At 40.3% G+C, this 12,436-nt stretch overlaps 4 protein-coding genes across 4 annotated transcripts; 2 read left to right on the plus strand and 2 right to left on the minus strand.

The window, feature by feature from the left end:
- On the minus strand, positions 1–7,203 carry LOC125229670 (SCY1-like protein 2). Its single transcript, XM_048134571.1, has 7 exons — positions 6,908–7,203; positions 5,990–6,825; positions 4,915–5,392; positions 3,535–3,729; positions 2,555–2,774; positions 1,810–2,004; positions 1–568 (listed from the first exon to the last, which is right to left on the minus strand). The coding sequence occupies exons 1-7, from the start codon at positions 7,032–7,034 to the stop codon at positions 28–30; spliced, it is 2,592 nt and encodes an 863-aa protein (XP_047990528.1). The 5' UTR covers positions 7,035–7,203; the 3' UTR covers positions 1–27.
- Positions 7,204–7,305: 102 nt separating this feature from the next.
- LOC125229674 (TM2 domain-containing protein CG11103) lies at positions 7,306–8,252 on the plus strand. Its single transcript, XM_048134576.1, has one exon. It carries the CDS (start codon positions 7,385–7,387, stop codon positions 7,928–7,930), a length of 546 nt encoding a protein of 181 aa, XP_047990533.1. The 5' UTR covers positions 7,306–7,384; the 3' UTR covers positions 7,931–8,252.
- An 869-nt stretch (positions 8,253–9,121) lies between these two features.
- LOC125229484 (40S ribosomal protein S13) lies at positions 9,122–11,544 on the minus strand. Its single transcript, XM_048134333.1, has 4 exons — positions 11,391–11,544; positions 11,100–11,227; positions 10,234–10,399; positions 9,122–9,285 (listed from the first exon to the last, which is right to left on the minus strand). Exons 1-4 carry the CDS (start codon positions 11,411–11,413, stop codon positions 9,147–9,149), a joined length of 456 nt encoding a protein of 151 aa, XP_047990290.1. The 5' UTR covers positions 11,414–11,544; the 3' UTR covers positions 9,122–9,146.
- A 204-nt stretch (positions 11,545–11,748) lies between these two features.
- On the plus strand, positions 11,749–12,311 carry LOC125229487 (NADH dehydrogenase [ubiquinone] 1 beta subcomplex subunit 4). Its single transcript, XM_048134335.1, has 2 exons — positions 11,749–11,955; positions 12,042–12,311. Exons 1-2 carry the CDS (start codon positions 11,821–11,823, stop codon positions 12,252–12,254), a joined length of 348 nt encoding a protein of 115 aa, XP_047990292.1. The 5' UTR covers positions 11,749–11,820; the 3' UTR covers positions 12,255–12,311.
- The last annotated feature ends 125 nt before the right edge of the window (positions 12,312–12,436 follow it).

The following is a 12,436-nucleotide window of genomic DNA, read 5'->3' on the forward strand; positions in this document are numbered from 1 at the left end:
TTCTCAATTGTAAATACCACTCAAAACCTAACTTAACAAATCCATCATTTCATTATCACTCTTCTTCACATTCCCGTTCTCACTGGTCGGCAGGAGCGACTCAAACGCCGACCAATCCTGCTTCATTTTCGTCTGGTTGTTCTGATTATTCGCCCACTTGTTATCAAAGTTCCCACTGGGCGCGGTCGGCGGCCAATTTGGACCCGAAAATGGCTGATTTTGATTCTGTAACTGGTAGTTTGGCTGTATGCTGTACTGTGGAGACTGTAGAGGATTGAAGCCTGCAGACTGGTTAAATTGTGAATTTGGAGACTGTATTTGGTTAAACTGTGTGCTCGGAGACTGTTGGTTATACTGTTGGTACTGCGGTGACGCTCCTGAGGATTGCAGTATGGGGTTGTAATTTGGGGTAGTGTGGGAGGGTTTGTGTGCGAGCTGGTTGAGGTTGGACTGTAAAAGGGAGGAGGTTAAGTCTACAGGGCGGGAGGGGGGCGGTTTAGAGATAGGCGTGGGTGTGGGGAGCGGTTGGTGGTTGATTTTCTGCGCCACCTTCTGCTGTTGAGCGATTCTGGAAAGAAAGTATGGCTGGTAAGTATTTTGTACCACGTCGCTGGACTTTCTGGTTAATGTTAAGAGGTCAACGCAGCCTATTAATGATTATAGAATGATAAACGCTACGCCAAGCATAAAAATTTACTGGATTTAAAAGTACAACTTCAGCTATCCCATAACACTTATGTTGAAGAGAGACACTTTTAGGCTCAAATCGAAACATAGATGAATGTAATTTCTGTAGTTGGAAAATTTCGTGGAAAGATTACACTTCGATTGGATCCTATATCCGGTTTGTGTGAACGAGTATTATTTGTTTTGGATGACTCAAGCTGATAAGAAAAGAGCCTAGAGATAGCAATATAACTTTTAGATTTAATGTGTCACGCCTTTATTTTATTTAAGCAGATACCTAACCACCCATAGAGTGTGTAATTAGTAAGTTCAAAATACATTACTATTGCCAGGTAGTTGCTCTTTTATCAATTTTATCATTACCAGTGAATTCAGAAAACAATACGGTTACTTTTCGTACTACCCTCAAATCACGTGTAAACGTTTGCAAATTTGTTGACGTATGTCACTGTCATTCTGGAGGCACACTCAAAGGTTATGACAAATGGTGCCGCCTTATTAGTCCATTGCACAGATAAAGAACTTCATACGTGAGAGCGAGAAGATGATATTTTTTTCTCTCTCACATATGACTGACAGTGACATATCTAGACACTTGCACAGGCGCCGTCTGGCGGGATAAAATGTCAGTGTGCCTCCTCATTGTACCTGTGTGACATCCTTCACTGACATGTTTATCCTCAAGTGACAGCGACGTTGCTGTAAGCGACACAAACCTTTGAGGACAAACCTTTAAATTTCGTTTTCACTCGAAAAACCGCTATTTTTAAACCGGTTTTTAGGAGAACTCTTTTATAAAAGTTTCGTTCGATTAACCGGTTTAGAACAAAATAAACCGGTTTATTCCGCAGTATGATAGGATAGGTAATACTGTTCTAACCAAACAAAAAAAACTCGCTGTGTGAACGTAGGTATTTAGGTGCGTCTCGTCTCGCCGCTCGTCGAATAAACCGGTTTATTTCGGTTAAAATAAAGTTCTCACAACGTTCGCGTTCTTTAAAAAGTTCGGAGTAAAATCAAAATAAACCGGTTTTAACCGGTAAAAAATAAATCGGTTCCGAGCCTTGGGGTTGACACTAGTGTCTGGTGCACCGGTGGAATAGACTAGCGCCCTTCACTCACCTCTGTTTATCCTCAAGTGAGAGCGACCCCGACGTGGCCGTGAGCGAGACTCCGCCAGGGAGAGAGCTGGCAGGCGGAGCGGCGGAGGGCTGCAGGCCGAGCCCCGCGAACAGCTGCTCCACGTCGGACGCCGGCGCCGGCGCCGCCACTAGCGTGTCCGGAGACGTCGTGGAGTTTACTAGCGCCTCCATTCCTCTGTGAAAACAAAAACGTTCAGTAGGCTTCTACAGGTATTTCAAATTTTCCAGTCGCTTTTCGGTGAAGGAAACCGGACTAATACCAATAAGGCCTAGTTACCCTTCGGGTTGGAAGGTCAGATGGCAATCGCTTTCGTAAAACTAGAGCCTACGCCAAATCTTGCGATTAGTTGTTAAAGCGGACCACAGGCTCCCATGAGCCGTGGCAAATGCCGGGATGACGCAAGGGGGATGATGACACCATGTAGGCTTTTAGAGAAATACAATATGAATATTTAATAAAACAACTGAATACATTTAAATGAAACTTGACACAAAATATTCATATTTATTCGTTTCCATCACACGATTCGCCTTCTGTACTCTAATTATAATAATGTTCATTAAAAAAAACACACACTCGAATAACCGGCTCCACACGCCTCGGTCAGCTGTTCAAAATAGTTCTGCACGAGAGCACATATTTATTGCAGTGAATCGTGAATGTTTACTGCCTCGCGAAGCGTGCGGCCAGTGTGGACCCGGCTAATAGTTAATAAATAACTTACTTGGACTCGTTCTGTATAGAGTTGAGCTGCTCCAACTTGGCCCTATGTTCCGCCTCCACCTTCCCGATCATCTGTTTGACAAGTGAGATGAGCGCGTTGAACTGGCTCAGCGTCAGCCCGTTCTCCACGCACAGCGGCATGAGGAACGGCAGGACCTTGGTCGCCATCACTTCCTTGGTGATGCCGAGTTTCTGGTGGCTTAGGGCGAGCTTGTAGATTCCTGGGAAAGTAAGAATTAGGGCCAGTTGCATCAACCACATTTGACAGACACATCATCGTCACGCAGCAGACGTCTATGGAACTTCCTTTACAATAAAATTTAACGAACGCTTTAACGGTGACAGACGGTTTGATGCAACCGGCCCTTAGTCAAGAGATTTCCGACCTGCTAGCATAGCTTAGTGACTCAAGACTCAAGTTTCAACTCAGGATTTTTCTGTTGCTCAATGATGAATGATTTTTGGTGTGTATGAATTTGGTAGGTTGTACAAATTTACCATCAAAATGAATTGATATTTAAGAAGCTAAACACAGAACAGTACCTAAGCATCAGTCGTTCCATACATCCTAATTCAGACGCCCACAGATTAAGGAACCATGTGAAAAACAAGTGAAATTCTGTAAGAAATATCACAGCCAGCTTGCTTTATAACAGTGGCTAAGAGGCGGAAAATTTAAAGAACAGAAAATGTAAGAAATGAAGCTCCCATTGAAACTTGTATGGAAAAATCAAGCCAACGTCGCAATTGGCGCCCTATGCCATTTATACAATTTAGACATACATACTGGTATATACTATAATCTGAGTCTCACCTAAAATCCCCATGAGCACAGCAGGCTCCCTGGAGGGTATCTGCGGCAGGAAGGGGATGATCTCGTCGAGCACCAGCCACTTATCCAGGTGTTCCAGAAGTTTCCCAATGCAGAACAGACAGTTGACCCACACCACCAGGCAGAGAGGTCATATGCTATAGTCTCACCTAGAATCCCCATGAGCACCGCAGGCTCCCTCGAAGGTATCTGCGGCAGGAAGGGGATGATCTCGTCAAGCACCAGCCACTTGTCCAGGTGTTCCAGAAGTTTCCCGACGCAGAGCAGACAGTTGACGCGCACCGCCAGGTAGCTCGTGCCTAGGCACAGCTTCTTGATGCGGGGGAGCAGCGCGTTCTTCATTGCTGGGAATAAAGCATGTGGTTAGATGTGGCCGAAGGGTGTAGTCTTTCGACGGTTCCGGGGCAACCTGCCGATTTCTACGCCCGGACAGACGACAAACGAAGCCTCGACGTTACGTTGTCACCTAAATCTAGTTAATTTGTGATGTGTTTATTTTTTCTTATTTTTATTTGTTTATTTTTTATGCTTTTTGTACTTTTAGTTACTCAGTGCTTTGGTTTTTACTGTCATAGGTACTGTGTAACGTATATGATATAAAATAAAAAAAAATCATCATCATGGCCTTCAAGTCTACTTATATAACAGACTATTCAAGCAGCGTCAGGGGCGACAATTTTTTGGTTACGATGGTTAGATAGGATACTCTTTATTACACTTAGAATAGAAGATATAGCTTTAAGAAAACAATTGTTTGAAGATAGAGGGTAACATCACACCTCGGACACTGGCGATCAAATATATGAAAGAGGCGTTCCTAGCACAGTCTAAGCTCGTGTAAGTGAACGCGTACTATGCTTGTATAAGTGAAATATGACAGGTCGACTGTTCGCGTTTGTGACAGGCGGTAACTGTGAGGTAACCGAGAGGGGGTGGGCGGCACTTTCATCGGGGAGCGGGAGTGGCCATACTGTACGATAGTATTCTTTATTATACAGTAGTAACCGGTAGTTTTATTACTAAATGGCGATCTTAACCTTTAGGCATCAGAATCAGATAATTTAATCAAAAAGTGTACATTTTGAAAAGATACATTTTACTCCTGTGGAGCAACTATACCAAAAGGACTTTTGGTGATCTGCGTATTCAATATAACAATGCCTTCAGGGGATTGTTGGGGCTGCCCTGGAATGGTGTCGGGAATGTTCGCCGAGTGGGGCACGGATGGCTTCCACGCAGTGTTGCGTAAGAGGGTGGCGTCTCTCTCCTGAGGGTGATTGCAGAAAGGGTTGATAGCCCTCTTATTACTCATTGGATGTCAATGCATGTTAGATCTAATGAGCATTATGTCTTCTCTTAACACTAGCGTAAGATATTTTATTTTATTGTTTTTTAATTTTATTTTTATTGTTTTGATCTACTAATATTTTGTGTAAATATGGACACCTGTCTGAAATAAATATTTCATTTCATTTAACAATTCTTTCTGAAAACCTTGATGGAAGTTATGTAAAAAGCGATTTAATTACCTGGGTAGTCAATAAGCGATGCAAATGTTGGTAGCACTGACAAACATAGCTCCTGGATCTGCTGAGCATCAGATTCCAAGGCCCTGTACAGCATCGGTAATATATCTGTCTTCACTTCTTCGCCCGGCGTCAGTTTTAGCAATAACTCCATCTTTTGCATGAATATTAACAGTATCTGTATGGGGTCTTGTATTAGCATCACCGGTTTCAATACCGGTAAGATATACTTTACGAATTCCTCTTTAGTTGAATTCTCAGCGATTAGTAATACATTTGGGAGCACAAATGGCACCATGGGAGCGTTCACGAACTCTTTAGTCAGGCATGGCAGGATCCGGTAGATGCAGATGCGGTGCGGCATCTTTTGAATGACTTGAGGAAGGCCCTTGTAGAATTGAGATTTTTGCAGATTGTCCCATTGGAATAAGGAGTCTAAGTAGTTCAGGGTTTTAACTCCAACATCTTCAAAGTATGGTATCTGGAATATAAAATATATTTGATTTATTAAGACAAAAATTTGTATCAGGTCATTATCATTAGAGATAGGTACAATTTAATTGAATTATGATTTGACTTTTATTGATTTTTAATGAAGTAGGAATTCAATTCATTCATGGGCATCTAAAAGTGCCTTCCCAGCAGAAAATAACCGTTTATTGGGTGACAATGACAATGTATTATTATACTTTAGAAGTACTGGAGTAAAATAATGTCTAGAAAATGGACACAGGATGTTGCCCTGGGTACTCTGTGATGTGATAAAACAATGCAAACTTTGTGTGTTTAGACATAGGATCAATTGTCACAATATATTAGAGGCCTGTTTTTTCCCCAATTTCCCAATAAGAGCTTGTATAAAAAAATAAATTTTGACCAAAAATCCCCTACAATCTTCTCTGGTTTGCCCAAAGGTTGACTGGTAGAGAATGCCTCATGGCATTAAGTTCACCTTTTGTACATCAAGTGGTTCTTTTGTGCAATAAAGTTTAAATAAATAAATAATTATTCTGAAATTAAGTTTACTTGAATATAAATAGCTGCATCTTTAATTAAAAACAATTTGAATGGTTCTCACCTTCAGGAACTGATGTGGATCAGGCCTCAGCTCAGGAGTAACATTAAGCATCAGTTTCACATACTCCCTGAGCCCGTCGGCCACACAGGACAACCGGGACGGAGAGAGATTCCTCAACTCATTGGCAAACCTCTTAAACTTTCCATAGTCACTCCCGATGTTGCCAAGAGTCTGGTGGTTGGGACTGTGTGTTGCATAGATCAGCATGCCCAGAGAATAGATGTCACTAGCCGGGGAGTGTGAGGCTGAGAGAATATACTCCGGAGCAAGGTAGTCCAGGGACGGCTGGGTTAGTGCATGCATGGCCTGGCAATACTCGTTAAAAGGCCAGTACGGAGCAGCTCCTGGGGAACTTTGATTAGCAATGCAGAAGTCAAACCCAAATATCTTCCAAGCTCCTTGTTGATTTACTATTATAGATTCTGGACAAATATTGTGATGAAGTAATTTTACATCATTATGTAGAAATGCTAATCCCTCTGCAACTTGCATTAGACCATACTTGATCTCTAGTTCATATAATTTGTAGTTGTTTAAGTGGTTAGGCGGTGGCTGAGGCATATTCTCCATATTACCAAGAATGTTAGCTAAACTTGCAAAGACAGGTTCCGTGGCGAATGCTAAGCTCTCCCTACTCTCCTCAAGGCTGTGCTGGACTGTTAGGATCTGAGGGTGCCTTAGTTTAGTGAGCTGGACGATGCCACGCTTCAAGGTGTCTAGCATGATGTCTCGATCGGCCTTTGTGAACCTGTCAAGTAACTTCTTCTCAAACACAAATATGGAGGCTTCTTGTTTTGTGGATTTCTTGTACCCTTTGTAAATTTTCCATAGTAAACCTGCAAAGCGGTATCTTATAGATTAGAATGCCCAAGAAAACCGTTGTTTAATAGTTAAATATGTGTAGTAGGAGGAAATTACCAGGGCCAGCGCTGGCGATGAACTGCGTAGCCTCGAACTCTCGTGTTACAGGGTTCCCGGGCAGCACACCCGACAACTGAGACACTGTATTACTGACCGATGAATAGAACTTATTAAAAACCTCCATATCGTCCCAGTTTCAGCTTTTTGGGAATGACAAATCCAACAAAATCATTACAAAAAAACACGGCCAATCCTACGGATGTAAATGTCAATATGACAGCTTTTTTAATCGTTCAGAAATCTCTGGTCCCGACCGGATCGCATTTCAATTTGATTTCAATACAATTTTAAAAACGCTAACACACGGCCGCCCCGGACAACGTTATCTATCCGGTAGTATGTAGATCTCTAGGTCAAAATTTGGGGCTATCCAAACATTCTCAAGAAAAAAAAATACGAACGTCATTGGGTGACAGATAATCAAATCAAATGGTTCCTCATCCTCATATTTTCATTTACGAGAAATAGTAAATAATGATGGAATTTATATTAAAAGTGGCTGTAATATTGTTTGCCGTGATACCCTACAGCTTATCAGAGAGCGCACCAGTCCCTTTAGAGCCATTTAATCCTTTAGGACCTCTTGTCAAATGCAGTTTTCTTCCGATGGAGTTCTTGGATTGCAATGAGCTTGTAGACCACAAAGGCAATCAATCAGCTAAAGAGGCGATGGGGCATGGCTGCGTGAAGTTTGGAGGTGTTAAATACGAAGATGTAGAAAAGGCCAAAGCGCAATGTAAGCCGTTGGAAGGCATCGAATGTTATGGTCCAAGGAATTTTCTCCGTGAAGGTTTCCCTTGTGTGCGATACTCTGGGCATTACTTCACTACGACGTTGATCTACAGTATATTGCTAGGGTTCTTGGGTATGGACAGGTTCTGTCTAGGACAGACTGGGACGGCAGTCGGGAAGCTATTGACACTGGGTGGGCTGGGTATTTGGTGGATTGTAGATGTTGTGTTACTGATTACGAACAGTTTGCATCCTGAGGATGGTAGTAATTGGAATCCTTATGTATAGAAATTATATTAAGTTAATATAAGTTTTTATAGTTCAGTGTATGAAAATATTATGTGAACTGGTGACATCTCAGAAGCCAAGTATAGTGGAAGTCTATCATAAAAATAATAAGTGTTTTGGGAAAGTTATTGTCATTTAATCAATTTATACACTGGACTATAACTTGTAATCTACTGTTGAGGCTGATATAGTTTATAAAATTGTCTAATGTTCTCATAATTTTGTTGAGGTTAGTGTGATGTTAAAAGTTTTGTATTTGTGTGATATTTCTTTAAGAATGTTTATTAGTCATTAAGAAATACATTTTATAAGAACAATGGAATTAATGCCTTTCCTTTGAAGTTCCACACAATCCCATTTGCAATTTGTATCCAGCAGGGTTAACACATGATTGCCTCAAGATATTATGACTGTGCATACTTATACAGTTAGAAGACTGTCTCGCGGCAATCTTGTGCTAGGCCTACAGAGTAACAAAATTCTTACAAGTGGCATTTTATTATATTTTGAGTGGACAGTTTTTGAAATGACAGGTGACATAAAAATAACCAAGACCTTCTTTAACACTTTCACTACCAAGAACCCGACTGTCGGGTACACCGCTCGTAGAAGCGTAGCCGATTACATGGGTTTCCCCGTATGTAGCGAAAATGTCGTAGCGCCGCGTAGAGCCCGGTTTCGAAAGTGTTAAGAGGGCCAACTGTCAGGTCAGGCACTATTTTATTTTGTGTCTCAAAAATAAAGCCTGTAAAAGATATCTACTTTGAAAAATTGTTATCTTTAAAGTATTTTTAAAATATTGATATCTAAGCCCTCTACTGATGAACCAGCTCTACATTAATATTAGTAGACTATAGATTCAGATGAAGGGCAGGAGTAGAGTACTAATATTCAATTAAAGAAATATATGACTATGTACATTGTACAGTAGTCCCTCTTGCCAACACTCACATAATTTCATTAAAAATCAAATGGGTACTAGAATCGTCCCACGATAAGTCTGCATAGATTTTAATAGCCCCGCCTCTGCAAGGGTTAAGTAAACGTCATAATTTCATCAAAATTTGACGTTTAAAATAACATCTGCACTGGCGAGGCTGTGAAAATCGTTGCAAACTTATCGTGGGACGATTCTAACCTAGCCAAAAAATTAAACTTAATCATACATTGTAAGGAAATGAGACAACAGTAGGTGTTTTATAAAGTTTATTTAAACTTAAGCCACCAGGGCTGAAGCGGTGCTGGACTCGTACTTCCAGTTGGGGGGCAGCACGCTCTTGGTCTTGTAGTAGCGCGCGAGCCTGTGGATTCTGGACTCTACGAGAATCAGGCGGAACTTGCTGTCCTTGTCTTTCCTGGAAATTAAACAAAATAACATTTAGAACATGCAAATTGTATAATAACTAAGCTTAGAGATAAGTCAAGTCAGTCAGTCAATCTTAAATTTTGATCAATTACATAAAACTGTTTCATAGTAATTTCACTGAAAAAAGAAAAATGTTTCTTACTTTTAACCCCTTAATTTGCCATGAGTGTCACTGAAACTATCAGTTTCGTGTGCTCTGCCTACCCCGTTTAGGAATACAGGCGCGAATATATGTATGTGTAAATATATCCTATAATTAATAAGGGAGCCCTTGCATCAATACACTGAACCAATCTTTCAAAGGGATCTTTAGTGACAATATTACTCAATATTTTTTTACACAAAAATCACAAACTTCACCTGCGTCACCATTAAAACAAAATAGCAAAATCTGAATCATATAAGAAACCAGAATTCATTGTGACAAACAAACCAAATGCATCTCAATAATGGCCAGTACCAGTACAATACAGCATGAAATTGCTGAAACTTAATTTGACACTTTCTTCTAGCATTTAGCATGAATAAAAATAGTTCATTTTTAATATTTTCTTCTTATTTAATAATACTGGTGAGCACTTGCATTTAGATATTGGGCTATTATGAATCAAAAATCTATAATAATACTGCAGCAAATGAATGCCCATACTATATTATTCATATCAACAAATATAATCCATACTAATATTATAAATGGGAAAGTGTGTGTGTGTCTGTTTGTTTGTCCGTCTTTCGTGGCAAAATGGAGCAACAAATTGACGTGATTTTTTAAGTGGAGATAGTTGAAGGGGTGGAGTGACATAGGCTGCTTTTTGTCTCTTTCTAACCCACCCCTTCCCTAAATTGGGGGGTGGAAGTTTGTATGGAGCCTTCCGCAATTTTCGAATCTAATGTGAGCAAAGCCGCGGGAAAAAGCTAGTAAGAAATATAGACAAACCTATTGCGCTCCAAATGCTTCCTCATGGCTACAGCCTTCTTGATCAGGTAGTACAGGTCCTCGGGTAGGTCGGGGGCCAGGCCCATAGCCTTCATGATACGGAGGATCTTTTTGCCGGTGACGAATCTGACTTGGGCAACTCCATGTGAATCCCTAAGCATGACACCTGGAATTGAAATTTATTCCACTATTATGTGTATGTTCAAGAGTACAAAGTGAATGGATGTAATTAGTGTGATGTTGATGGTGCAAATAGCTAACTGTAGATAAAAAAATTAAAACATGAAGGCTAGTCTTTCTTTGATAAAAATCTTGCTACACTTCACATTTCACAGCTTTGCTGAGGTCACATTCTTCTTCCTCTTCGTCGAAACCTCATGACTGAGGGTCGTGACCACCATAAGTCGCTGTATGTTGCAGTGCTCTCCACTCAGGCCGATCTTTTGCCTTCCTAAAGGATCCCTGGAGCCCAAATAATGAGGTCACATGACAACCTTTCAATTTCTTTTCAAATGAACAGGGTTCCTTATCGTTATTCCACCTATTCTTTACTAGAAAATCTGCAGTAAATACTAAAAAATTAAAACTGGTGACGGGTAATCTTGTTACTATGTCAGGCTTATAATACAGAATCGTGATTAAAAGTAATAAATATTCATAACAGGAGGTTGAAGGAGTATTTGCGATTTTACTATAAACGTGACATGCAAAATACCATGCAGTTAAGTCATAAATTTGAAGTGTTGCTGAATTTTCCTGTAATATTTGGAATTTTACATTAAATGTTCGTTGTCCAGTTGATTCTTTCATCAAAAAAAGACTTCATGAGATAAAAACACCATAAAACGAGCATCTTCAGAACTCACCGATCTGTGAGGGGGTGAGACCCTTCTTGCCAAGTTTGAAGATCTGTTCCTTGACATCATCAGCGGTCAGTTTCAACCACGTGGGGACACTGCGGCGGTACGGCAGTGCCGATTGGGAAATACCCTTACTGAAACAGAAATTACACTCGTTATCCAAGCCATGTGGTAAGGCACAAATGTCTTATAGGTTATGTTGCTGTCACAAAATCACTTTTACATATCCGAAAACGGAGAATTAACTATCGTTAGATAGCACAACTTGTAAATATGACGATTTAATAAAGAAATTACCCAGGTGCGTGCATACGACCCATGGTTGCGGCTTTTTTACAAAATCGCCGAACTGACAACGACAACAAGGGAAATCAAAAAGATGGTGGCCGGAAGAGGATACTTTTTTAAACTTTGCACTTTGTATCTATGGTTTGCTAGTGCACCGCTAGATCCGGTATAAGTAGCAAGTTCAAGTAGACTCAAGAGAGCACTGTGTTTTAAATGGGGATACTAATTTAGCATATGTATAATTGTAAAATAAAGGATAATAATGTTAAAATTCAAATATTTTAGTCTAAAATAAATATATATTTTTAATAAAAATCTTAGACAATAAGCACAGATAATTTCATTCATATTTACAACTGTCACTGTCAATTTAGGAATTGTCAAATCGAACGAAACGAGTCCTCATCTTCAGCCAGTGTTCTAAATATTATTCTTACAAATGGCCGATTACGGCATATCCGAGAAGGAGTTAAACCTCGTTAAACAGCAGGCCGCTAGGCGGGCTGAGTTGAGGAAGCAGTTCTTAATGCAAAGGACCAATCCCTTCAAACATGCCTCAGAGGCTGGTTATGTGGTATGTATTCATTACGTAATTTGTTGTTATTGGGCCCGTCTATAAAAATAAAAGTAAATAATACACTTTGTGGTTTTATATTTCAGTTTGACCCAGCTATCCAGAAGTTTATGTCAATGAAAGTAACCCAGTACGACAATTTCCAACCTAACCGCCGAACAAGTCTGTTTGGTATCTGCGCTATTGTGATCCCGATGTTCGCGTTCGGATACCTGGTGTGGAACGACCGCAACACGCGCGAGCAGAAGATCAGGAGCGGGGAACTCGTGTACAGGGACAGGCTCTTCAAGTTCACATAATTTAATCATTGTAAATTAAATAGCAATTATAATATAGTGTACAAATCTGTGTATTTACATGTTTAGTTTTATTAATGTTAAGTAGTTTGTTTCCCAATAGTATGTTAATTTGAAATTAATTATCAGTCTATTTTCACATAAGTGGGAAAGATCTCCTTTGTAACTTTTTTAGCCTGCCTGCT

The sequence above is a fragment of the Leguminivora glycinivorella genome, chromosome 9 (genome assembly GCF_023078275.1).
Source record: "Leguminivora glycinivorella isolate SPB_JAAS2020 chromosome 9, LegGlyc_1.1, whole genome shotgun sequence".
In the NCBI taxonomy this organism is placed as follows: domain Eukaryota; kingdom Metazoa; phylum Arthropoda; class Insecta; order Lepidoptera; family Tortricidae; genus Leguminivora; species Leguminivora glycinivorella.

Excerpts from the sequence above, each read along its gene's own strand:
- LOC125229670 (XM_048134571.1), bottom strand. The coding sequence starts at position 7,034 with ATGGAGGTTTTTAATAAGTTCTATTCATCGGTCAGTAATACAGTGTCT. Across the intron at positions 6,826-6,907 it reads CATCGCCAGCGCTGGCCCTG|GTTTACTATGGAAAATTTAC; the intron begins GTAATTTCCTCC and ends ACCGCTTTGCAG. Across the intron at positions 5,393-5,989 it reads ATCCACATCAGTTCCTGAAG|ATACCATACTTTGAAGATGT; the intron begins GTGAGAACCATT and ends TTTATATTCCAG.
- LOC125229674 (XM_048134576.1), top strand. The coding sequence starts at position 7,385 with ATGATGGAATTTATATTAAAAGTGGCTGTAATATTGTTTGCCGTGATA.
- LOC125229484 (XM_048134333.1), bottom strand. The coding sequence starts at position 11,413 with ATGGGTCGTATGCACGCACCTGG. Across the intron at positions 11,228-11,390 it reads GGTCGTATGCACGCACCTGG|TAAGGGTATTTCCCAATCGG; the intron begins GTAATTTCTTTA and ends TTTCTGTTTCAG. Across the intron at positions 10,400-11,099 it reads TCTCACCCCCTCACAGATCG|GTGTCATGCTTAGGGATTCA; the intron begins GTGAGTTCTGAA and ends TTTCAATTCCAG.
- LOC125229487 (XM_048134335.1), top strand. The coding sequence starts at position 11,821 with ATGGCCGATTACGGCATATCCGAGAAGGAGTTAAACCTCGTTAAACAG. Across the intron at positions 11,956-12,041 it reads CCTCAGAGGCTGGTTATGTG|TTTGACCCAGCTATCCAGAA; the intron begins GTATGTATTCAT and ends TTTATATTTCAG.